The 24,813-nt window shown below is 43.7% G+C and overlaps 1 protein-coding gene and 3 pseudogenes across 3 annotated transcripts; 2 read left to right on the plus strand and 2 right to left on the minus strand.

Moving 5' to 3' along the window:
* Nucleotides 1-1,989: 1,989 nt before the first annotated feature.
* Nucleotides 1,990-2,523, minus strand: LOC133914416 (uncharacterized protein At5g19025-like; annotated as a pseudogene).
* Nucleotides 2,524-6,935: 4,412 nt separating this feature from the next.
* Nucleotides 6,936-10,220, minus strand: LOC133916585 (uncharacterized protein At1g01500-like). 3 transcript variants are annotated; one of them, XM_062360320.1, is made up of 4 exons: nt 10,107-10,220; nt 9,739-9,995; nt 8,454-9,229; nt 6,936-7,389 (listed from the first exon to the last, which is right to left on the minus strand). In XM_062360320.1, the coding sequence occupies exons 3-4, from the start codon at nt 9,126-9,128 to the stop codon at nt 7,141-7,143; spliced, it is 924 nt and encodes a 307-aa protein (XP_062216304.1). In that variant the 5' UTR covers nt 9,129-9,229; nt 9,739-9,995; nt 10,107-10,220; the 3' UTR covers nt 6,936-7,140. The 3 variants fall into 3 exon arrangements, with proteins under 3 accessions (XP_062216304.1, XP_062216305.1, XP_062216303.1); XM_062360321.1 differs by lacking the exon at nt 10,107-10,220 and having other exon boundaries at nt 8,454-9,288; nt 9,739-10,050; XM_062360319.1 differs by lacking the exon at nt 10,107-10,220 and having other exon boundaries at nt 9,739-10,049.
* A 1,452-nt stretch (nt 10,221-11,672) lies between these two features.
* LOC133914812 (AP-3 complex subunit sigma-like) lies at nt 11,673-14,618 on the plus strand (annotated as a pseudogene).
* Nucleotides 14,619-15,195: 577 nt separating this feature from the next.
* On the plus strand, nt 15,196-17,864 carry LOC133914417 (uncharacterized; annotated as a pseudogene).
* The last annotated feature ends 6,949 nt before the right edge of the window (nt 17,865-24,813 follow it).

The raw sequence follows: 24,813 nt of genomic DNA on the forward strand, positions 1-24,813 counted from the left end.
TATTATGACAAGTATAATGGTCTAGCCGCACAATTTTCGTGAGCCACCTTGCTGATTTATATAATACAGTATGAACAATGGAGGACTTGGGTCGAAATAATTGTTGAGCTGGACTGGTTATAGTATTTAGATTTGAGCAGTAAAGAAATGCCCCTACATACGAAAACTCCTGATGCAAAACTAAGATTCCACAAGGAAAATAGAACCATTCAGTTCAGTTTTGAAACAAAAGCACCATACATTTCAGTTGGAAAAAAGATAGCATCATAGTACTGTTCTTGCATCCACAAAGAAGGCAGAAACAGCGAAGGTAATCATTTTTCCTAAATCGCTCAGAAAGTTACGTGACGGCACTGTAACCTCTCGTGTCCTTCGTTTGTCGAATCAATCAGTTATATCGATTGGCGGTTGCAGAAAACCCTGGGATCCCGGCCAAGCGATGCCGTTGGGAGGTCAGCTTCGTAGACGCCTGGCTCCATACCATGATCATTGCGACTTGCGAGCATCAAGACGTTTTCGATGGCATTCCAGTAAGGGAAACTATGCTGTCGCCATTAGGTGGCTTGATTATGGAATTAATCACTAGTTGGTATAGTGTTCCGTTCGGTGTCTATCTTGATTAATACTCCTAGCTAGAGCCTAGAGATCTCTGGAAAATGAATATATACCTGACATCTCTGAATACTTCATGCCTATTTCTGCTGTGTCCCTGTCTTTGCTGGTGCTGCTTGGGTATGTATTAGTTTCAGTGGACTCAGACAAGCAGAACTTGATCAATGTATACAGGCTAGTGTCTTTTTTTCTTTTTGTTTTTGTTTTGTTGCTATTTGCTGATCCGTCATGTGATTACACAAAAAAAAGAGTCAAAAAGAACATTGCTGTCACGTAGCAGGGTCTATATGTTTTGGTGTGTGTTAGGCTTAGGGACATGAAAAGTAGCAGGGTCTATATTTTTTAAGGGTAAAACAGCACACACGACTCACACACACCATATTTACATTGAGATTTGTATTTCTTACACATACTAAGGAAGATATTGGAAGGTTCAAGACCATCGCATCAAGTGTAGTAGCAGGGTCTAATTAAGATTTGTTTTACTTGTCAGTACTTGTTTTGCTAATGCTTTTTGTAACATCAAGGCTCAAGCTGCGCCTGCCAATTCGAACGATAGTGCCGAAGTCATTAACAAGTTGGACCTATTTAACCTACAGATGACAATTTATCCCGATTATCTGTTTAACCACGGTTAAATATCCGAATAGAGTAGGGTAGATAGCAAATGGTATCCACATGTATGTTCGTGGGTAAAAAACACTACCCGACAGATAAACGAGTAAGGATATGGATAAGGTATATTCATACATATGAAACCCATATACCCGTTATATAAATATCTCATCTCCAAATCCTAACATTCTACATCATATAAATACCTCGTCATGACCCACCTCGCCATGCCAGTGCCGCTTCGTCTCACCGATGCCGCCCCACGTCGCACCGCCCCAGCCCAACCCGTCTCGCCGCTGCCACCCCGTGCCTCCCTGCGCCACCCCGCTGCGTCGCCCCGCCCCGCCTCGGCCCACCCCATTGTCCTGTCTCGCTGCCGCTGCCATGCCGCCCCACGGGTAAACGGGTATACCCGCGGATAAGAGGTACCCGCGGGTAACGGGTTTGGGGGCGGCTCTTCACCCACAGACATTCGTGGGTACATCCACGGGTGGGTAAAAAACCGATGGGTACGAGTATGGGTGAGCACTACCTATATCCGTCGTACCCGATTGTCATCCCTAATTTAGCCAAAGAAAAAAAATATATTTTACCCCTTTAACTATTGGTCCAATTTGAAAAACCACCCGCAACCGTTGCGGAATACTAGAAATATAACCCCCTCATATTTGGAAACCAGATGTGGAACCCCCCCAGAGCCAAATCTAAGCCGGTTTTGGTCCGACGTGGCGCATAAATCCCTGTTTTGGGTGACGCCATCTACTAGAGCTCCACGCGGAGGCACTCGTAGTTCGGATTGTTCCCGCCCTGCCCTCCCTTCCATGGAAGCACCTCGATCTCGCGCCATATGGAGGCGTCTGCACCGCCGACGGTACTCCCTGTGTCGATGAGCACGGCCTCCTCGGTCTGTAGCTAGACATCGAACTTGAGAGCCTTCCTGAGCCCACGACGGTGCGGGTTGCGGCACCAGCAGTGCGGGAGCCGATGACAGGAGAGGAAGGTAGCGGCGGAGAGCACGAACGTTGTTGCGAGGTAGGGTAGCGCAGCCGTAACATAGTTGAGCGCGGTGACGACAGGCAGTGAGGGGACCAGAGGGGAGAGCGCACAGGAGACGTGTGTGAGCGAGGAGGCGAGCGAGAAGAGCACGAACAGTAGGCTAAGGAGATCGAGCGTCGCCGACGATATGTGCCTGCACATCGACAGCGATAGGGAGACGGAGACATGGTGACCATGGTGGTGGTGGGCCCTGCCTCCGCCGGTCGAGGAACGAGAGGAGGAGGATGTGGGGTGCATCATTACGGCAGACACGACGATGGAGGTAGCATGTCGGGGGGACGGGAATGGCTAGAGCATGAAGCGACAGGCGGGGCAGGGGATTAATCAGTCATTTTTGTAGGAATTAAATTGGGATCAGAGCAAAGAGTGCATTGACGTCTAGCTCCGCTCCAACGCCATGTGTCCGCTTTGCTGCACCTCACTCCTCGCTCGCACCCTCGCCGCTGCGAACACATCATCCATCGAGCCGAACATCGAGGAGGAGAAGAAGCATCGGGAGGCGCATAATGTCAGCCACATCGTGCTCCATATCAGGCTTGGTCGATTCAAGAACGTTGGCGCCTGGGACGCTGCCCCGGTAGGGTCGGGTCCCTCCCCACCATCGTCGGAGCATCCATCGCCAGTGCCTCCGCCTTCACCAACACGTGCGACACTCCAGCACCACGTCAGACCAAAAATAGGGATTTATGCGCCACGTTAGACCAAAATGGCTTAGATTCGGCAATGGGGGGGGGGGGGGGTTCCACATCCAGTTTCCAAACATGAGGGGGTTATATTTCTGGTATCTCGGTTGCGGATGATCTTTCAAATTGGACCAATAGTTCAGGGGTAAAATGGATTTTTTTCCTTAGCCAAATCATTATCAGTGTAGTCGAGGAAGCTAGGTCGCCTATACTAGTCTAGATAGACCCAAAGAGGATCAATTCAACTAGTTTTCAATCTAGCATGTGCAAGATTCATTGTTTTTTATTGCGAAGCCCCATCTGTCGCTACGAGCCATTGTGTTCCTATTCTCAAAAAAGAGAGAGAAAAAAATTGTGTTCCAAGTCGTTGGTGCGCTCCGTGTCGAATAGAGCAACGTTTTGGATATAGAGGTGCACGCAACGTTCTGCTCCTACAAATCCTTCCATCCTAGGATCAGGAATCATCGCGTCCGCCCACACCCTTCTTTCCTCACTGATAGCAAGCCACGTGTGTTTGTTCTCTCTTCCTCCTCGTGCCACTATCACTACTTGGGTTAGGGTTCAGGATGGGTTGGGTCAGGTTTAAAGGGATGGCTTGGAGCGACCATCAAACCGGTGGTGGGTGGCGGCGTGGTAGAGCGGTGAGGCGACGGTGGCGTTGCTGAAGCTGAAGGCAGCAAGGTAGCCAAGGAAACATCTCGGCCAAGTCAGGTTAGCGTAGCAATGGTCTCAATGGCGGGGAACAACTGGAAACAGAGATGGAGGATGGTGTGGTGCTGAGGGCACGATGAATAGCTCACCAGAGACGTTGGAGGAGGAGGCACATGCATGGGGCTCACTGGAGGGAGGGAGATCTCGTCGGAGAAGGAGAAAAGAAGGAGGAAGAAGAAGAGCGAGAGTGAACTACGCATGGCTTTGTCCATCCCAGCGAACTTCAATCGGACCCTCCTGAGATTTTTTTAACTTGTTCAATGAGTTCCAAAACTTTTTGGTTGTCAAGTTAACAAAAGCTCAACGCAGAATTAAGCAATGTAGGAACGAGATAGGCGACTAGATGGGAGAGGGTGAATAGGCGCCTTACAATTTTTTTTGAAAAAGGTGGCCTACTCCTTATTCACCCAACTCTCTGAAAAATGTACAAACAGAGGTATAATCTTTAGAGAGACAATGCAAGAGATAAAGTTCTAAGGTAACATGACTTCACGGATGAAATATGAGCCATAAACTCTATTCAAGACCATTACATATGTCTTTGTGCACAAAAGCTTGAAACTTAAACGAAGAACAAAGCAAATGACAGTCACCTAAAGAAGCAACTCTCCAAGTTATAGTCTAGAGGCAAGAGAATTCAAGACCTTCTCAAAATACATAAGAATATGAACATTTATGACTCTAGCAACAAGAAGAACAACCTTCTAAGGTTGAAAAATTGTCATTCAAAAGCAAAAACGAAAATTAACAAGAAAATAAAAAAACTTGCACCGAAGGCAAGGAAACCTAAAGAAAGAGACTAGAAGGAGATGAACATAAGCTCATGCAATAAAATAATCTTCATTAAGCACATGAGTCAATCTTATTTTTGACAGATTACAAAATTATTTTTTCTCACAAAAGCTCTAGCCTACTAAAAAGAGTAAGCATGTCCTCTCCTCTTCTCTAAAACCTATTAAAAGGCTCTTAAATGGCTGGCTCAAGACTATCTCACAGCTCTACCTCTCTATTTATAACCATTGAGAGTTTTCTTGGCCCTTAAATTTTCTTATTCCAAAAATACCATTCACCGATAGTGCACTTCTACGTACCACCAGGGTATTTTGGTCTAGATTTTGCTCCTTCTATTGAACGTCCATGACTTCTTTATGACTTAGCTTCACCTCAACGTAAGCTTCACGATGATGCCACATGACCCTCTAGTCTTCCCACGGTTTTATGGTCAAACCGTGAAACCCTAGAACGCTTCTTAAAGTGTGACTAGCCGCCACTTGCTTTACCTCAAGCAAGCGCTCCGATGTTGACGTATGTACTCTATCTTGAGATATTGATCACTTGCAAGTCTCTCCCGCTCCCGATCCCTTGGGCCACCTTATCACTTACATCGTCATCCCCTTTGCTTGACTTTATCAACACACTGTCTTCATACTTCTCTATCCATGCTTTACTTGAACTCCACGTGTACCACTAGGATCACCCTTGACTTCATCCGACATCTTTGATCGTCCAGCACCAAGCCTCCCACTTGGCCCCGATCATCTCATCGTGGACCGCCAAGTCACTTCCATTTCCTGCAAACCATGAAACAAGCAAACATGTTTCTCACACTCTAAACTATCTCTAGGTTAGCTCAAAACAAAAATCCTCAGTTCAATGCACATTTCACAGAACTCGAGAACACCGGATGTTCCAGTGTGTTTTATTCCTGAACATCAGATCATCCGGTGAGCTTAGATTCATTTTGCACCTAGAAAAATGCTTTCTACAAGAAAAGATCCGACGCAAGCTTCCGGTGTAAACCCTTCAGTCACCGGAATGTTCGGTGAGTTCAATTCCACTTGATCAGTGACTAGCAACATCTCTGCAAGAATTAGTCTGGTGTACCATTCAGTGTTCATAAACACAAACACTGGACTATCCGGTGGCTACTTCGGTTTTAGCGCCAAACTCAAATTTCAAACTTTGCCACGCACTAAACAATACTCTGGCGCTCGCTGATGGAATCACCGGATCATCCGATGGATTAAACTTCATTTTCCTCTGAAAGATTTCTTTTCTGTAGGAAATACTCCGATGAACTCTTGTAGCCCACATCAAACTATCTGGTGTATCGTTCAGATTTCTTCTCATAGACAAAAATTACTCTAACGTTCTTGTCAACACAACACTGAACTATCCGGTCAAGCTAACTTCCAGAGACCGAATATTTCGGTGAGTTTATTTTTCTTGAACTCAAACAAACACACCAATTTTTTTTTCTCCAACTCAAATTAGTCATAAACTAGAACTAGTATCAACAAACACATGCTAACTAAATTAAACTCAGCTCGAACGTTATCAATAACTCATCATAATTAAATCAAGATATATCTCGACTTAGTTTCCCAAACGGCGCTCCCAGTGGGTGATGATCAGAAAAACAATATGTTTCTCGAATAAGAAAGTAAATCAATGGAGCTTTCCAAATTGAAATCACGGACGAACACAATACAACGCAGTATCGGTGTTCGGTAGCGCACTAGCATCAGCCCTGCACCGGCTGGCCGCCACGACGACAGGCCGCCTCCTCTCCTTGCTCGCCTCCGGCGCCGGCACCGTAGCCTCCTCCACCCTGGCCCCGGCCTCGGCCCCACCCCTCAAGACGGCGCGGTTGAGCATCCCACAGAGCAGCCTCGCCGCACTCGCCGCTGTCGTCGTCGCACGCGCCGGGCGGGCAGACTGAAGCTGACGGCGACCGCGCGCGGCACGGCGGGTAGCATGGCCATCTCCCGCCCACGGCCGCGCCGCCGCCGTCCATCAGGTACGACGGAGTCGTCCTCCATCGGCTGGGCCCGTACGCCATGGCCCGGCGGAGGAACAATGTGGCGGGCGCGCCCTGCTCCTCCTCCTCCACTTCGACGTGCATTGCCATTAGTTTGATGCTTGTATCAGAATCGAGAGGGGCAAACAATGGACGAGGGATCTTTCTATATACACAGATGGTCATGGCAACTAAATAACGCGGCTGATGGAAAGACTGTCTCTGCATGTGGGCCCGGATGGACACCCGAAGTTACTTGGTAAACTAGAAATGCAGCCATGCAGGCAGCTTCACAAATCAGAACACAACACAACGTTTCAGAAGACATTGAAACGACCGATTTAGCTACTTGGTAAACTAGAAATGCAGCCATGCAGGCGCTTGCTGCCCGCGCGCCACCTCGTAGCCGTCGGAAGCGGCGACACAACAGCATCAGGACGGATTGAAGAGAGATGCAGTGAGAAAGTGCTTTCCTTGTAAGTAACAGCACTAGGATATACAGCAGGCACATTCGGCGTAGCGAGCCAAGAACGTTTGAGCATCCACGTCTTTGCATCACTGAAAAGCTTTAGGAATTAGGCACCGATCAGAGAAGCGCAGGCAAGCAATTGTGTTGTTGGGTCTTGCTGCGCTGGAATGCTAGGCTTGTCGTCGGTTCAGATTTCAGAGCAGGCTTGAGATGAGCCGCCGCTTCAGGGTCCTCGAGGTGGACTGGTAGGAACGGACCAGGAGGCCGGCGCCGATGCCGACGCCGAGGCAGATGCCCAGGCTGATGCCGACGCCGACCCTCACGCCGGCGGTGAACCATGATAGCTCGCTGTACTCTTCACCTTCAGGCCCTGCGGATCTCATGTACAGGCTCTCGTTGTCGTCTGCGTCTGGGTCAGGCTTATAGCACCTGTACTCCGATTCCTGCGCACAAGACCCAGCAGTTCAGTTGTTTCGGTTGATAGTGGCTAATGAACGAAACTTGTCCTGTGCTCCAGGATCAGTGGAATATAATTCTGGGTTGGATACACAATTTTCATCTCACTGATTCTGAAGATGAGATTGTTTGGGCTCATGACAAAAAAGAGTTTTTTTACTATTAAATCTGTTTACAACTGGATTATGACAGATTCTCCTAACCATACTGTTGGTCATATTTGGAAAGCCAAGAACCCTATGAAGATAAAAAAAAATTTCTGTGGCTCCTAGGACAAAATACTTTGTTCACTAAAGATGATATAATTAGACGAAATTGGACGGGTGGTGGTACTTGCTATTTTTGCACTCAAAGAGAGAGATCCCAACACCTTCTCTTTCTGTGTCCCATTACTAAGGTAGTATGGGGCTTTGTGGCTCTATGTATTGTCGCTGATTCTATACCTAATTCCCTTCATCAGTTTTACTTGCCGATAGAAACTCATTTGCCCAATGGCAAAACTTTCTATGTGATTGGACTAGCAGCGATTTGCTTGGCCATTTGGAAAGCTCGAAATAAAGCTTGCTATGAAAAGAAGTTGACTCGTGACCCAAGTGAAATCATTTTTCGTATGTGTCATTTTCTAAAAATTTGAGCAGATTTGCTTAAATATATGAGCAAAGAGGATATATTGCGAGGTGAATAAGGACTTTTACTACCCTGCTGGGTTACGCTAGCGTGTGGAAAATGGTCCTGCTGTGTTACGCTACTACCCTTTTTTTGTCTGTGAACTCCTGTTAGTTTTATATCTGCTGTCCTTCGGTCTGTATGGGCTTTTTAGAAACTCCTGTTCGTTAGTCTAGACGATGATTTGTATCATCGTTATTTCTAGTTCTACCTCTTGTTCAGTTGGTGCTGTAAAACTTGGTTGTAAAATTCCCCGTGTCGAAAAAAAATGAACGAAACTTCTCTGAATTGAACGAAACGAACATAATGGAACACGCTGTGATCAGAATTCTAATTGTGCAAGAAATGATTGTCAGACAAAGATTGGGAATTCTCTGACACCTACCTCTGGATCATGCTTCTGAGCCATTTCTTTCGTGTCCTCCGCCTGCTCGCCGCACTCCGGGATCGGGTCCATGAACGCCTTCACCTGACGCCTCCTCCTGAACCGCAGCTGCATCGCCTTGGTGAACACGATCGGCGTGCCACGGGACACGCCCGCGACGTACACCTCGACCGTCGGCGGCAGCTTCGTCTCCCTGCCGCTCCTCAGAAACCCCGACCCGCGCTGCGTCGCGACCTGGAACTTCATGACCCAGCTCTTCTTCTTGCCTCCGCTCTTCTCCTTCATCGTCACGTCCCCACCTAAGCTCTCCGCGTCGCACATCTCCAGGATCCCGACGAGCAGCCTCTCGTCCTTGTTCTGGACCTCGAACCGCACGCTGCCGGCCATCCTCACGGTCTCCGTGCTGACGAAGGTGACCTCCTCCGATGCCGCATCGACGCGGTCTCTGCGGAGGGTGCAGGACACGTTGCCATTGCTGACGCCTGGTTGCTGATCCCTGCCACCCGCTTTCAGGACGGTGTCGGGAGTGAGTGGAGTGTGAGTGAGGGTGAGAGTGTCCAGCATCGACTCGTCGACCTCGCACCTGCTCACCCTCAGGTAGAAGACTCGCAGGGTGAGGCAAGACAACGGCTCCGGCATGGTCATGGCAGCTCCCGGCTCGGGAATGTCACCCATGTTTCAGAAAATTTTGGGGCTAAGTTATTCGATCACATGACAGTATGGGACTGTATTGTAGGTTTCAGCAATCAGGAATTGGGCATCACAGAGTATTCCATCTGCAAAACAATAAGTGCATAACTTTATGCTCTTGTATGCATCCCATGCATCAACAATTCTGTCTCAACATAAGGGGAAAATGGATGAACATCTATTAATTCGTAGGGAAACATTCATGAAATTCACGAATAATAGATGAAACTCTAGCTAATTCTTTGAATTATTAAGCTGTGGGGTTGGGGATTGCAGATCAAAGATTTTTTTCAACCTTCTAACATGGAACATGGAAATAGACAAAGGTGAAATCAACCTTGCCCTCAATATTAGGATCAGTGTCTCTAATTCTCGACGGTTACATGCTGAAACCGATGGAATCATACAACTGTACTTCCACACGTACAAGACGGGAAACCTCCCGGAGGAACAATGAACAAGAAATGGTTTTTCGATTGCAAATACACGGCCGTAGCCATAAGCCCATAATTTATGACGAAACCTATGCATCTTCCAAGAACACTATTGGAGAACACAGCAGAGTTGAGAGGGAACCGAATGATGAATCCCTTACCAGGTTGAGCTCCGGGGTTGGAGGATGCTTCTCTCCTCTCGTCCGTCTCTCTCTCTCTCTCTCTCTCCCTCTCTCCTGTCAAGTTCTTCAGTGTGATGGCAAGATACCAGCCTGGCAAAGAAGCTCTCCTTTATATTCTAGAAATTATTTTTGATGGAGTTGAGCCCCAATAAATCCCTCAACTGACACCTCACACAACGCACACCAGTGTCCAAAACCACCGCTTCATGCATGACAACATAAGTCCCCCTAGCAACCTAGGAAAGAAAATATGTAAGTGCCCATGAACAGAGAGAGAGAGAGAGAGAGAGAGAGAGAGAGAGAGAGAGAGAGAGAGAGAGAGAGAGAGAGAGAGAGATTTACCACACCTCATATAGTAATGCTGCGAATAAATTAAATTCTCTAGTGTAACTGAGTATCGCATTCTATTGTGGGTTTAATTCTTATTAAATATTTACAAGTGTGGAGTATTATGGAAAATGAAGGGTCCAGTTTGTGGCAGATAACATGGTGCACCGATGAATTTGCCATTTTGTATTGTGCTTTTCTTCTCATGTGATTCGAGATTGCTGCCGATGTGTCGATATCATTATTTTGGATACCTCAAAAGAATGCCATCAATAGTCATCCGTGTAAAAAATGAGACATGAATTTAGGTGGACGGAAGCAAAAGTATGCATTGCCACCGTGTGCTCAAGATCTCAAACTAGGCAGTGGTAGTCTCACTGGTCTCAATCAACTATCTCCCACCACATATAGTTTGAAAGAAATAACTTTGCTTCAAATTTCCAGCACCTGTGGGCTGGAAGGTTCAACAAGTCCAATCAAACCAGATTAAAATCTGCTTGGAAATAGGAAGAATATATATATATATATATATATATATATATATATATATATATAGGAAAACTAGTATGTACTCCTGTATATATATAATGTTTGTCTTCCAACATCAAAGTTAGTGTTACACATTCGATAAAATTAAAATTATTTTTAAGAAAAGGTGTTTTGACATATAAATTGGCAAAAAAGAAAAAACATATGCATCTCCATTTTCTATAACATTTTTAGATCCTATTTTCAAGATCTATACCCTTTTTCTTTTTTGTAAACTTGGTATTGTGACCTCCCACATTTAGGTTTGCCCCTTCCAGCATAACATAAGTAGCGACTTCTGTACAACTGGTAAAATAAGGGTAATATATTAACAAATAAGGGTAATATGTGTACCGTATGCATAACCTTGGTATCGCTAAGAAAATCAAAAGTGAATGAAAAGCTTTCTAAAAGAAAAAATACAACAGACAAATAAGACTCCATAATTTGGTACTGAATGGAAACACAAAAAAAAGGAAGCATATAGCCTTGTGAAATAAATTTGAATTTGAAAGAAACGAAAATAACACAAGCAAAATAAGGCTCCGTATTTTGGAACCAAATAGAAACAAAAAAAGGCCTGAAGACGCGCAAGGTAGGGGTCAAACCTACGACCTTCTGCTTAGGAAATAGACGCTCTGTCCACTGAACTACATGTGCCATTTATAAACTATAATGTATTTATTAGTAATTATTTCTAACATACAATGGACTGTAGAGTATGTAAACAGTGGTTGCACCTGCCAACGCGGAAATTCCACCAAATATACGAAACCATATCATATCAGAACTATAAATTTATGTTGAGATTTGTAAAAAAAATTAGATAAAAAATATTATAATATAGATAAGAGAATTAATGAATAAATAAATATTTAGAAAAAAGAATGAATAGGTGAGATGGACCGTGTGTATGCACGGCCATGCGGAGTTGCATTTTGCTTTCATACCTTCCCTTATGATTATTCGTCGACTTCCTTGTCTGCTGATGTCAGCACCTGTGATGTCATCGTTACCTTTCCTTCGCCGCCGCAGCTGCCTCCTCCTCCTCGCTGGCCATGATCCATGCAGTGATGGTGATCAGCACCCAGGACAAGCCCATCCTCCTCAAGTTCTACAATTTTCAGGCCCAGAGCCTTATCCACCCTTCTCTACAGCCACCCCTTACTATCTCCGTCTTCACCCACCCACCAAGTGCTCGGTCAATTTCCCCACCCAGATCTAGAATTGCTTCATCCATGAATCCTTATATGCTCGAAGAATTACCCTAATCAAGCAAATGATTCCTTTCCTTAATTCATGTGCGCTCCGTTTTATATATTGCTTTTGATGGTTGCAGCCACCTGAGAAGCATTAGGACCTCGTCCGCGGTGTCTTCCAATGTATGTGTGCACACGGTTCACTTGTCCATTTCTCAATTTTGTTTGGATGTTGTCCTTGAGCCGAGGAATCTATTGTTGCAGTGCTATCAGCGAGATCGGACAGCGCGAGCAATTTCGTTGAGGCCGATGCAATCTTTGGTCTAGTAATGAGCACCCCGCCCCCGGTTGTGATTAATGTAGTATTGTAGTAAATCTTGTGTAGAATAGAGAAATTGTTTGTTGCTATCTTAGCCATCTGCATGTAATGTAGGTTGTGCTAACTGGCACTGAGTAGGTAATGTTGTGCAAAATTAAGTTGGGATTTCCTTACTAGGTTTAGGACTTCTGCTCTATCTAGGTTAAAATTAAAATTATGTTGGGATAAATAGCTGAATAATCTAAGTTACATGTTAATTAAAATTGTGTTGGGACTTCTGCTCATATTACCTACAGAAAGTTGATGAGGGTCAAAAAGAGTTGATTTTCTTCTTTGCACTCCGCAGGAAACGAAAATGTTATACAAGCATTTGGCCACACTATACTTTATTTTTGTCTTTGATGGATCCGAGAATGAGCTCGCCATGCTCGATCTCATACAAGGTAACCTAATGGTTTATTGATGCTATTATTTTTCTTTCAGTTGCTAGAATTGATAGGCACATGTATTATGTCTAAATAAAATATGAAGGCTTTGCATTTGCATAATAATGAATTATATGCACTGTGTTATCATGCTATTCACTAATTTGACTTGTCTTAATATAGAATCATCAATTATCTACTATGCTTCTTTCAATACTCAGAAACCCTCACTTATGATCTTCTATTTGTATATGTAATGCTATCTTTCTCTGCTACTAAGTACTTATGAATTTTGATATAACTACAGTAGCATATTATCAACATGCTTCTCTATCCATCAATTCTGTCTAGCTGCTGAACTTCACTGTCACTGGAAACTGCTTCTCTCTTACTTTTGTCTAAAAGGACTCCTTTTATCAGCTCTAATTGTACGAGGTTGATTAATCTGTATACACTTTATCTTGTGCACAGTTTTTGTTGAAATATTGAATAGATGCTTCAAGAATGTATGCAAGTTTGACATTGTATTTAACTTCAAAGGTACTATGATTCTCTTGATTTGATCCTTTATTCTAGATAGTGTGATTGAGTATGTATGGTTACATGTCTGTTGAACTTTCATTCACCATTGATCCTTCATTTACACATTGTATGTCATAGCATCGAGCAACAAAAAGGTGGAACTTAGAAATTTATCAATATTACATGTAATTTTGTCAGAGTAACTAGGTTATCTCTAGAATTAGCCTTTTGATGCACATATCATCTGTAGTGCAAACCCAAAAGCCTTAGTGAACAAATAATTGACTCCAATAATACCTATTATGTTTTATAGCTATATCATTACCCACTATCCATCAAGTTGTCATAGTTTTAATTGCACAGGCATTTTATGACATCAAGTTTGTGGTGTTCAGTCAGTCTAGTGGCCACGAAAGTTCGGCAATACCCAAACATCTTACATCTGTCAAAGTGCATACATCTCAACCAAGGTCTAAAATCATAATTAAGCAGTAAGCTTTATATGGACACTCCAATACATAGCAAGCAAGGAGGAGGTCAGATGATGACAACTTCAAGATGAATGGCACTAGATGAAGGAGGGGGTCTGTAGGGGTGAGGACTTGGCTAGGGATAGAGATAGACTTGATACATAGGGCCATAGGGGGGCATTAGTATTCGGTATTTCAATGCTTGCTTTATTCTAAATTGCACCTGGCTCTCCTTATATAGATGATGATCCTAAGAATCCCATCTAATTGACAAGCTTATATATAGAAACAACCTAACCACTAAAGATAGAATTGAATCTATATTAAACAATAACTTTAAAACTAGGAAATCTGTTGTAGCCTTCCCTAGCTGCCTACCATTATGGTTACTGTCCCCCCCCCCCTCTCTCTTACTGCTTCACCTCCATGGGAATCAGTGGCACAAAACTTGAAGAAAAACATAGAAAGGATCAGGTTAGTAGAGCATACTTACAGGCCTTCAAGAGAACTACAATAGAATTATTTTAGTATGTAGATAGTGGTAATTAGTTCTTAAGACAAAAGAGGGCTAAACCCAACTTTGCCCCCTTAGCTCTAGACCTGCTGATGCCCATGGTGTTGGTTTTCCCCTCTTTCCATGCTTTCTGTAGTGTCCACACTACGTATTGCTTTGGAATTTATTGGAAATGCTCGATTTTTAGGACAAAATGACCCAACAATTAATTCCTAGCATCCAGTAGTTTTCATTTCATTCTGTTCCTTTCATAGTGATGTGTAATACTACTTTCATTACTATCTTCCTTGGCTCATTGCAGTGTCTGATGCAGCTGCACACAATTTTAGATGAAATGATACTGAGAGGATAGGTGATTGAAACATATTCAGAGCAAATAATGGAATCTATGGATGAGATTGCAAGGTTCTACCCTTTGCCTTCACCCCTCCATATGTTGGGCGCATGCTATGTCTAATTGTAACAACATTGTCCATTACTTGACACATGCTGGAGAAACAATCAAGCACAACTAGTCTCATACCGAAGTCAATTTTGGAGTGTTTCAATCGTTAAGCCTTCACTCACTTCCAGGACGGAACATTTACGGCATGATCACATGGCATATGATTAGCCTTAGAACTTACCATTAGTTTCGCTTCAGTTTCTAAAGATCTGATCACTGGACATTTATCATTTAACATGAGAATGTTGCTAAAATGCATATCTCACTACATCTCGCTCAGAGTTGCAAGTTGTCACCTGAATGTGAATTAGGCATTTTCATTGTTATATCCACTGTCTATCTGCTTGCATTCTGGTTGTCTGCCTGTGCTTGCTGGGTTCAGCCATCATGCATCAGTAGCAATGTAGAGGAAAGCTTGTTTCTTATTTGCCTCATGATTGCAGCTGCTAGCATTGGTGCTTTCTTCCTCTGCTACTAAATCTTGCTCTGCTACTAAACCTAGTTTAAACTAAAAACTGCATTTAAGAGTATATAACTGAGAACTGAGATGGCTTATATGGTCATTCGCAACATATAAAAGTTTAGCGATTTACTAAATTTAAAAAAAAAGAAAAGTCGTATTTTAGATAACTGAAAAGCAATATTAGTGACTAGTGAGCTACTCGTGCTCACCAATTACAGCAAAACTAGGGCTCGAGGCTTTCCAGCCGCCTCTCCCCGCCCCCATGAGCGATCTCGGCGGCGTCGGCACGAGGCGGATGCCGACGGCGGCCGAGGTGATTGGGCGGCTCAAGGACGACGGCGGCTTCGACGCCCTCCGCCGCGCCATCATCCGCAAGGTCAAGGACAACGTAAGCTTCCCCCAAACGCCCAACACCCAAATCCTTTACCTTAAGGTTTACTCGATTTCGTCGTTCCTAGACCCTCCTCCTGCGCGGCGGAACTTTGATGCGTAAAAGCCACTCCTTTTCGTGGAAGTCCCCGGTGGATCGTTCATCACTGTTACCTGATTCCTTACCATGTTGATGCTCGTAAGAGGTCGGAATGGGTGGCCGGGAGAGTAGGGTTTCTCCTGCATTTCATCCGTTTGGTCCTGTATAGGTCTAGCTATAAGGATTACGGTGCTCTATAGGGATCACTTTAGATCGAACCCTAGTCGAGGCTTGAATGGATCCTGCGTTTCGTAGTTGTCTAATGGACAGTTGCTACAGAGGTGTGGTGGTATTGAAATTACTGACTGCTGGGGTTTGTTTTTTTGCATAAAGCATTTGCAGGGTGCTTGAATTAGGCATAGATCATTCTGCATTGTGTCTGGTCCGGGTGAACCGCATGTGAGTCATGGTGTTTGTTCAGTTACAGAATAGTAAGTTCCTAATGGTCTGGTTCAATTCTAAGTGCATAACTGGTACAAAGCATTTCGAAATTATAGTTTACAGATGGTGGAAGAAAACTAGGATCGTAAGGAGCTTTTGTGTTTGTGTTATCCTTTGCTGCATTTGGAAGGGAGGAAGTTTCAATTGTTTTCCTCTATCCGACACATGTAGAGGTACTCCAAAGTTTCAAGGGGGGTACGAGAAGCCAGACATCTGTTTGTAGTTTACGTGGGGAAATGGAAGGTTCAATTGTAAGGAGGGTCTTCACATGCACGTGCATGTTTTTTTCCTTAGCTGTGTCGCAATACCTCAGGGACGTGGAAATTTGACGCGCAAGGAAGGAAAATGTGCTTTGTGCCAAGCCACTATGAGACCAATGTTTTCTTTTTTTTTTGTCATATTAGGATTGCGGAAATGTTCTGCCTGACACTGCCAACGCATGTGCAGTGGTTATGTGACACCACATTGATTTAGGACTATAAATGGAGTAGAACATTGAATCATCCACGACGTAGAATGACTGCTGAATGACATGCCAAAGATGCTTCAAATAGATTGGAGCTAGTCATAAGTAATGGACAAATAATTTTATGAGCTTTTCACGTTGAGCGGGGTTCTTACCAGTTTGGATGGACCTTATCATGCTGCTGCTTCGACATGGTTTCCGTGTACTAGAAGCATATACTATCTTTCTTTCTTACTTATTTTGGGACAAGAAGGATATGTTATCTGGATTCTCTACACATTGTCCTTTCAACCTTGTTTCTTGTGCATATAACTGATTTCCTGTGATCACACCTTAATTACGGTTCTCTGTTGCATCACTTGTCTACTTGACAATATGAAATCTGTATGAGAATATCTGCTGTGCACCATGCTAGATGAATAAAATGTAGCCCACTAACATAGTTAGCATCTTGCTCAGTAGATTTGCAGACTGCAACATAATAAGATATCATTGTGCACCAGATATGGTATTAATGATGCCTACTTCAATAAGCTGATGGCATGATATCTTTCTTGCAGGAGGTGGTACGCAACGCCACCATCTCAGAGGTAAAGCAGTCAGTGGTACTACAAGAAGAGGGATCTGAGAAGTTAAAAACTAAAAGACCTTTCTGATGCAATTTATCAAGATATTGGGTAATTTGAGCCACTTATTTATAAAAACTTTCAAATATTAACACTTCTTAATACTCCATAGTAGATATTGATTAGTAAGTTAACTTGTTGCTAACGCTGCTCTTCCATTTCAGGAGCAAAATGATGGGTCGAATCTCAGATGAGGTATGGAATGTCATCCAGTCCAACGAAACTGATATACGGGGAACTGTGGCTGCTGTCTACAATAGGATAGTGAACCCCGAACAAGACCCTGAGCCTTCTTCCAAGAAGCCGAAGAGGAATGGCAAAGAGGAACAAGTTCCGTCAGCAAAAACCCCAACCTCTGTTACTATCGAGGTGGAAGATGATGATCTGGAGGAACCACCAGGATTTGGTTTCAGTGATAATCAGTGCAATAGTATCGCCGCAACAACAATGCCGCCGTTGCTGCAGCAGCCATCAAATTTGGAAAATCATAAAGAAATGAACCCAAATGAAGGTGAGCCAGATGCTGTGGGCAGCCCGGGGGGTTGTGATGATGACGATCCTGATGTGCCCCCTGGATTTGGTTAACGCAGGCACGCAGTGTTCGAACTTAAATGGCAGTGCAATTGTTTCGTGGTCAGCAATGTACAAGAAGAGATGTGTTAGCTTACATTTGCAGCTTGGGCGGCCCATATGAATAGAGTCCTGAATTTGGATATTTTTTCCTGTATTTGCTGGAGACAAATGGCCAATGGATAATATGTTGGGGGCGGATAATGGGCTTCGTTGTGTGCATGGTTTCAACTTTTGCTGTTCTGTGCTGTGCTGTGCTGTGCTTGATTCCTGAAATAGATGCTAGTAATTGCCTGCTTCTTGTAGATATTGAAACTTGGTGTGCCCATGAGGTACGGCGAGATCCAATAGATTTTTTGTTCGAAGGATGCATTTAAGGCCCATGGGCTTTTCTCGGGGACACCAATGCGAGTATATTCTTCTGAATTCTAAGGATCTGTGGTACTCATGGTTCACCAATGCTTTTGATCACCGAAAACACCCGCGGATGGTAACGGCGGTAACTGTATAGTAATTTAGTAGAAATGAGACGAATTTTATCAATTTTTGAATTTTAAATTTGAGTTTGATTGAAAACAGGTAGACTTATAAATACGGTGCGAACCGAATTGACTGGTAACCGTGATAACCTAACGGTTACTGATGATTTTTTAACCCTGATGTACCTAATCTCAAGTACAACTTTGAGTTCGGGGATTTTTTATTTATATATTTTTTATTTTTAAAAACAGTAGAAATATGCATCTATTTTTAAAATTTATAAAAATATGCTCTTGTCACCCGTTGAATGGGCAAGACATATGTATTGCCCGTACATAGGGAGATAATTGACGTGTGGGCAAGAAATAACTCCTTTTGCAACCCTATGCCACGGGAGCCTATTTTTGTTAATTTAGAAAATTGACGTTTATTTCTGCTATTTAAAAAAATCGTGAGTTTGGTATATAATTGACGTCCCCTTGTGTTCTAAGGCTTACTTAAGTGATGGTTTTGTGCGATTGCTCAAAGAGTCAATCAATGCTGCACTTGCAAGGAAAAGGTGACCTTCTTTGACCTGGATCATTATTGAAGGATGCATTGCACGCTGATCAGCGGCAAATTCAACTTTTTTGACACATGTAACTATGAGCAGGTTTGTTTCTGAATTTTTTGAAACCTATCCCGTTCGTGGCCATTATAAAAGACATTGGAACCACATTCATAAGACGACAAATTTTCACGAATGTGTTTGAACAATCTTCCTTCTGGTCTTGCAATAACATTGATTTCGTACAAGAGGAACTACATACCGGAGTGGCTAGCTGAAACAAGCACGTACTGTACACCTAGTGTTCAATTCTGCATCACTCACACCAGCGAATCAAAAGCCCTGTCAGAGATGCTTCACCCGAGCTTATTACACCAAGCAGGCGCTCCAACACGAATCATCGCAGTCCGTTCAAGCCAAACTCGAATGTATCATTGGTCCTAAGGCCCCACCGCCACTGCTACGACGACAGGCAGCAGTACATCTCGAGTCCTGCTGATACGAAGGTACTAGGAGGAGACAGGCCCTCCTGTGCGTGACGCGCCTGGAGCTTTAGGCTTTGGCGAGGCCCTAGATGCATCGATTGGAAGCTGGCCATTGGAAGGGCGTGAGCTCTCGAGCACAGCTTGGGATCAGGGGACGCCGGAGCTGGTCCTAGGCGCCAGTACTTCCTCTTCTCTTTTTGTGCATCACTTCTGAACACTGACCGCTCCAATGCCCTGATATTATTCCTCGTGCTTGCATCTACATTGCTGCTACTGCTTATTCCCCAAGGACATATGTTACATCATTTCTTTAGTATGCAACATTCTATCAAAGTGAGTGACTGCCACTCGCTCTTGTCTTAGCTTTTTTCTGTGCTCTCCTTTTTAGTAGTTTTTTACTTGCATGTTGTCTTCCTCGTCTTCCCTGCAACAGCAGCTAATTTTACTCGCTCTGACTGAAAGAAGGAACTCACCTTTCTTTTTCTTTCACATCCATCAATTCTATCACCATAAAGGGCAACCCTAATGACATAGTAATACTAGGCAGCAAATTATAATAAATCTAATATGACAAGTAGTGGCTGTTTGGTTCTTGTCTCCTAGAACCAATTCAAAATTTGACCATGCCAAACCTAGGGTGATTTAAAATCGGATCATGCCAAGTAATGTTTGGTTTGAGACGGAGCTAAAATTTTGATGGTAAAAAATCGGAGCGGTCTTGGCTAAGCCAAATTTCTTAAATATGGCCAAATTAACTTCTTGAAGTCAAGAGCCAAACAACCCCGTAGTCCTTCCAAATGAACATTGGATTCACCTGTCTGTATAGGTACCAAGTTTGTAAGCAATTTCATTACTACGAATAGAATTTTATAATGTACTTTTGTACTAAATCTAGATGCATGAAGAATTCAGAGTAGATACTATCATGAACTCCGGAGAAGCAATGCCCAGGTTACTGGCAATCTTGTTTCTTCTTCACAGAATGCGACCAACTGGCTCGCAGAGGTGCATGTCAAACTGCAAATTATATCTCGTTGCGTGCCTTCGCAAGCAACACAGGGACATGCATTGCTTCCAGTAAGGCTCATGACCTGCAGTCCCGCCATGGACTGCACCTCTGCATCTGCATCTGAAATCATGGGGCCCCAGAAACAAACAATGGGCGGTCGATCGGTCGAGCTCAATCAAGTAGATCTCTTGGACCAAGAAATGCTGGGAATTGAATATCGATCGTCTCCAAGAACGATGATTTCGACGTAAACCGTCTCATCTGTGGTCCAGCACTGTGGACATCACGACAGCATTGAGAATTTGAGATGAAGACCTCTTCGTTAAACAAACGTATAATCAAAGATAACTCATCACTTCATCAGCATGCGACGATCGTATATATGTGGACTTGTGGAGTCACGGCAGTGGCCAGTATGTATATATCTTCTGTCGACTAGCTGCCGGTTTTGCGTTTGTACGTACATGATAGAATGGCCGATCTTTTTGTCCCTTCATGCACCTCCTGCAAACGGGACTGTGAATTGTGATCCATGAGGTGTCTAGCTCCTTTGTTTTAGCTTGTAAGCCGCGCCTTTTATTTCTTTATGCATGATTCAGAGTGACAGCACTGAACCTTTGCTGACTGCTGGTTCAGGTTCAGAATTGCAAACATTTTAAAGATCTCCTCCAACGATGAGAAAGAAGATGGTGATGTGATGATATCGTCTGCAGGGGACTCGCCTTGCTTGATGGCAGGAGATGCGGCATGCATGCATACGTGTGTGTACATAAGCAAAATAGGCCCCTCGGAGAATGAATAAATATGAATATAGTACGCTGATTGTTCTCTAGCTTGCTACGACTACGAGGGGACTCGATGGACTCATGCTGTCCCTCTTAGAATTATTGGATCCGGAATCTGAAAACAGTGTGTGATAACTTTTTCTTTTTTGAACGGAATAGTACGATGAATGGATGGGGAACGGAGAAAACAATAAGAGGGCATGTGAAACAGTACAGGCAGTTCAATTCTCCAGTCACTGATGCACTATTAGCTCTTTACAACTTACAAGGTCTTTCTGCTCATGTGAAGTGTAAAGCGAAAGAAACCCATGCATTTCCTTCATCTGCATCTGAACATGGGATGCAATATATCTTGTCTTCCCATGCCATGTGAGCCCTACTGACTTCAGGCCCCACAATTCATCCTCCAGCCAAAGTTCCTGGAGAATTAAAGCACATCGACGTTGCAATTAGTTTATCCTAATCAACCACGTCAGAGGACACATGACCTGACAAAAAGATGCCTGCTTCTGCTTGATTACCACAAAGGCGCACTCTGATTGGGCCATTTGTTTGGGCGTTTGGGAAGATCTGAAGCCATGGAATGTCTGGTGTCCTTGTCGAATTCACGCCGAGACACCAGCAAACTTCACATCACCAGCTAAAAAAGCGACCCCGGCCACTCCTTGCCTGCTGCTCAAGCAAGTGCACAGCCAATTAACAAATGGGTCAGGACTAAACTAGTGCCGGAAACGAGGAGTGGTTGCTGCTATGCTGCAGGTAACAGGGCGAAAGCAAACCCAGAGAAACAATAATGCTCCGGTACTGCTAGGACTGAACATGACACGTAGGATGGTACATCTGTTGGCCCCCATGGCATTGCAATTCCCATTGCCTGCATGCATGATTGAGGCACTAACCGCACATGGAAGCATCAACCACAGGCGCAGCACTCATTCTCACCAAAAGAAAATTTGCCACTGGGAGACAGTGATGTGCAGTGTTCAGACTTCGGAGGTAGCTGCTGCATGGTCTCAATTTTAATGTACGTTTGCTCTGCACCCTGCATGCGGACTCAGTAGGTTTTTTTTTTTTTTTACAGGAGAAAGAGGTCTGCTTCTATTGAAAGCAAATTGACGGGTTTACAGACATCATATTACCAGATACATCAAGAAGTAGATCAGAAGGCACACCGGTTAAGTTGGGAGCTCTAGAGGCACAAAAGCATCATGCCGACACTAATTCAACAGGAAACATCGCGCACAAGACACACCAGCCATACTCGGGTTTTAGAGACATATATACACAGAGTATACAGATCAAACAAGTTACAGCTCGACACATCAGATTAGATAATATCACTCGGCTGGAAGTTGATGCACCACTTCACGAGATGATCAAGAGCCAGATCAAGCATCTCCTTGTCGTCCTCCTTGAGCAAGATTTTCTAGCTCTGCAAATAAGGACCTTTGAGTAGAATATCAATTGGCTTGTTGGGGAATGCCTTTTCGATCGCCATCTTATTACGAGCACATCACAATGCCCAGCTGAGACCTGCAAAAAGAAAAGGCACAATGTTGTGGGTATATTCAGATTCTGTACGAACCGACCAGGAGCAAGATCATCAAGGGCTCTGGGTTAATCCACCCAGCCACAACACTCTTTGATCACACTCTATGTGAACTTAACAAGGACACACTAAAAGAAAATGTGCTCAACATTTTTCTTTTCGCCACATAGATAGCAAAACTTACTGCCCTTCCAGCCTCTGTGTTTTAACGAGGTAGCGGTTTGGAGTCTGTCATTAAACATTTGCCAAAGAAAGATCTTAATCTTGTGAGGGACCTTGCATTTCCATATCCTCTCACTAATCTTGCTTCTTATCCCTCCATCAAGGATAAACCGGTAAAGGGACTTGGTGGTTAAAGACCTGAACTTCTCCAAAGCCCAGGGGACTTCATCAGCCAAATTATCCAACTTAATAGAGTTCATCAAAGACTTCAACTCCCCATACCAACACTGATTCATCACTTGTGTGTTCATAATTCCCAGACCTCCTTGGTCTTTTAGTTTGTAGGCGGCCTCCCATTTAATCATATGGTACTTGAAATTGTCCTAGGCCCCTCTTCAGAAGAATTTGGATCTGATAGTGTCCATCCTATTATGGGTTCCAGCGTGCAGGAGGTAGAAGCCCATGGAGTACATGGGGAAGCTGCTTAAACACGTGTTCTTCCCTTTCCAAGGATGCGGCCTTTTCTGTAGCTTTTGCACCAAAGGGACAAAAGCAGCCAGCCCAAGACGCTGATCGGCAATAAGGATGCCAAGATACTTAATAGGGAGGATCCCTAATTTACAATTGAGCATATTGGTAACTTTCTCTTTAGTTTCTCCATTGATCCCAAAAACAAAAGCCCCACTTTTGTGGAAATTGATTTTGGGACCAGACATCCATTCAAAACAGTATAGAATGATCTTTGGGTTCAGTATGCTATTCTCTGAGCAGTCAGTCATGATCACTGTATCATCAGCATATTGCACATTGGTGATCCCCCCTGGGATAAGATGATCCAACAGTCTTGAGACAAGGCCTCTATCTCTAGCCTTATTCATCATTGAGCCCAAGACCACAGCCACAATATTGAATAAGAGGGGAGATAAAGGGTCTCCCTACCTAAGACCTCGATATATTATGAAATATGAGCCTCTTTGGCCATTTACATTAATGAAAACTTGCCCTCCTTGGACGGTTTGCATCACCCAATTTATGCACCTTTCAGGGAATCCTTTTGTCGCTATGACTTGCTTAAGGATACCCCAACAAACCTTATTATAGGCTTTTTCAAAGTCAATCTTAAGAAGGAGGCCCATTTTCTTCGAGTGCCTAAGCTCATGAATAGCTTCATGAACAATTACATCCCCTTCTAGGATATTTCTCCCCTTGATAGAAGAAGATTGGCATTCATCAAGAATCCTGCCAGCCATAGAGCTCGCCCTATCCATCATCATCTTCGTAAAGATTTTGTAATCCACATTTAAAAGATAAATGGGTCTGTATTTATTAATGTTGTTAGACTCCTTTGTCTTTGGATCAAAGTAATAACTCCATAGTTAATTCTCTTGATATCCATCTTACCTTCGTTGAAGTCATCAAGCATGGCAAACATATCCCCCTTGATAGCATGCCAAAATTTCTGGAAAAAGAAAATGCTGAACCCATCAAGACCAGACACAGAATCAACTTTCATGGATTGGATGGCCCTCTCCAACTCCCTCCCGAAGGGGGTTTCCAGAGACTCCTTGTATAGCGGGGATAATTGTTCATTCTGTTTCCATAAATTTTGTTTTAGGTGTACGCCCTTTTCTGGTTGTGAACCAAAAAGATGTTTGTAGAAATCGATAATATGTTTCATGATGTCCATGTTTTCCTTTACCATCCCAGTTTCAGTCTCAAGTTGCCGGATATGATTTTTCCTTTTCCTTCCGTTGGAACATAAGTGGAAGAACGTCGTATTAGAATAGTCATGCAGTATCCAGTCTTGCCCACCTCTCCTATGCCAATATATCTCTTCCATTAGATAAAGATTTTCCAATTCATGCTCAATTTGATATATGTTTTTCCATTCTTTTGTAGCTAATCCTTCATTGTCTGCGTTGGCGTCTAAACCCTCCAGATCATGGATGAGGAGGGACTTCCATGCTATATTTAAGCCATTTATTTGTCTACTCCAACCAGTGAGGAATTTCCTGCTTCTAACCAAGCAACCATGCCAGTGATCCAGGGAGTAAATACCCTCATGCATTATTTCCTTCAAGGAAACCCATTTTCCTTCAAACGAACCCTTAAAAGCAGGTTGGGGCAACCATTGTTTCTCAAAGTAAAAGTATTTGGGGCCCCTCACCTTGAGTTCACCTGAGTCCAAAGTGATGGGGCAATAGTTAACGCCAATCCTGTTATGCTCCATGCACTACATAACGGGAATCTTTC

This window comes from Phragmites australis, chromosome 4 (genome assembly GCF_958298935.1).
Source record: "Phragmites australis chromosome 4, lpPhrAust1.1, whole genome shotgun sequence".
NCBI lineage: Eukaryota > Viridiplantae > Streptophyta > Magnoliopsida > Poales > Poaceae > Phragmites > Phragmites australis.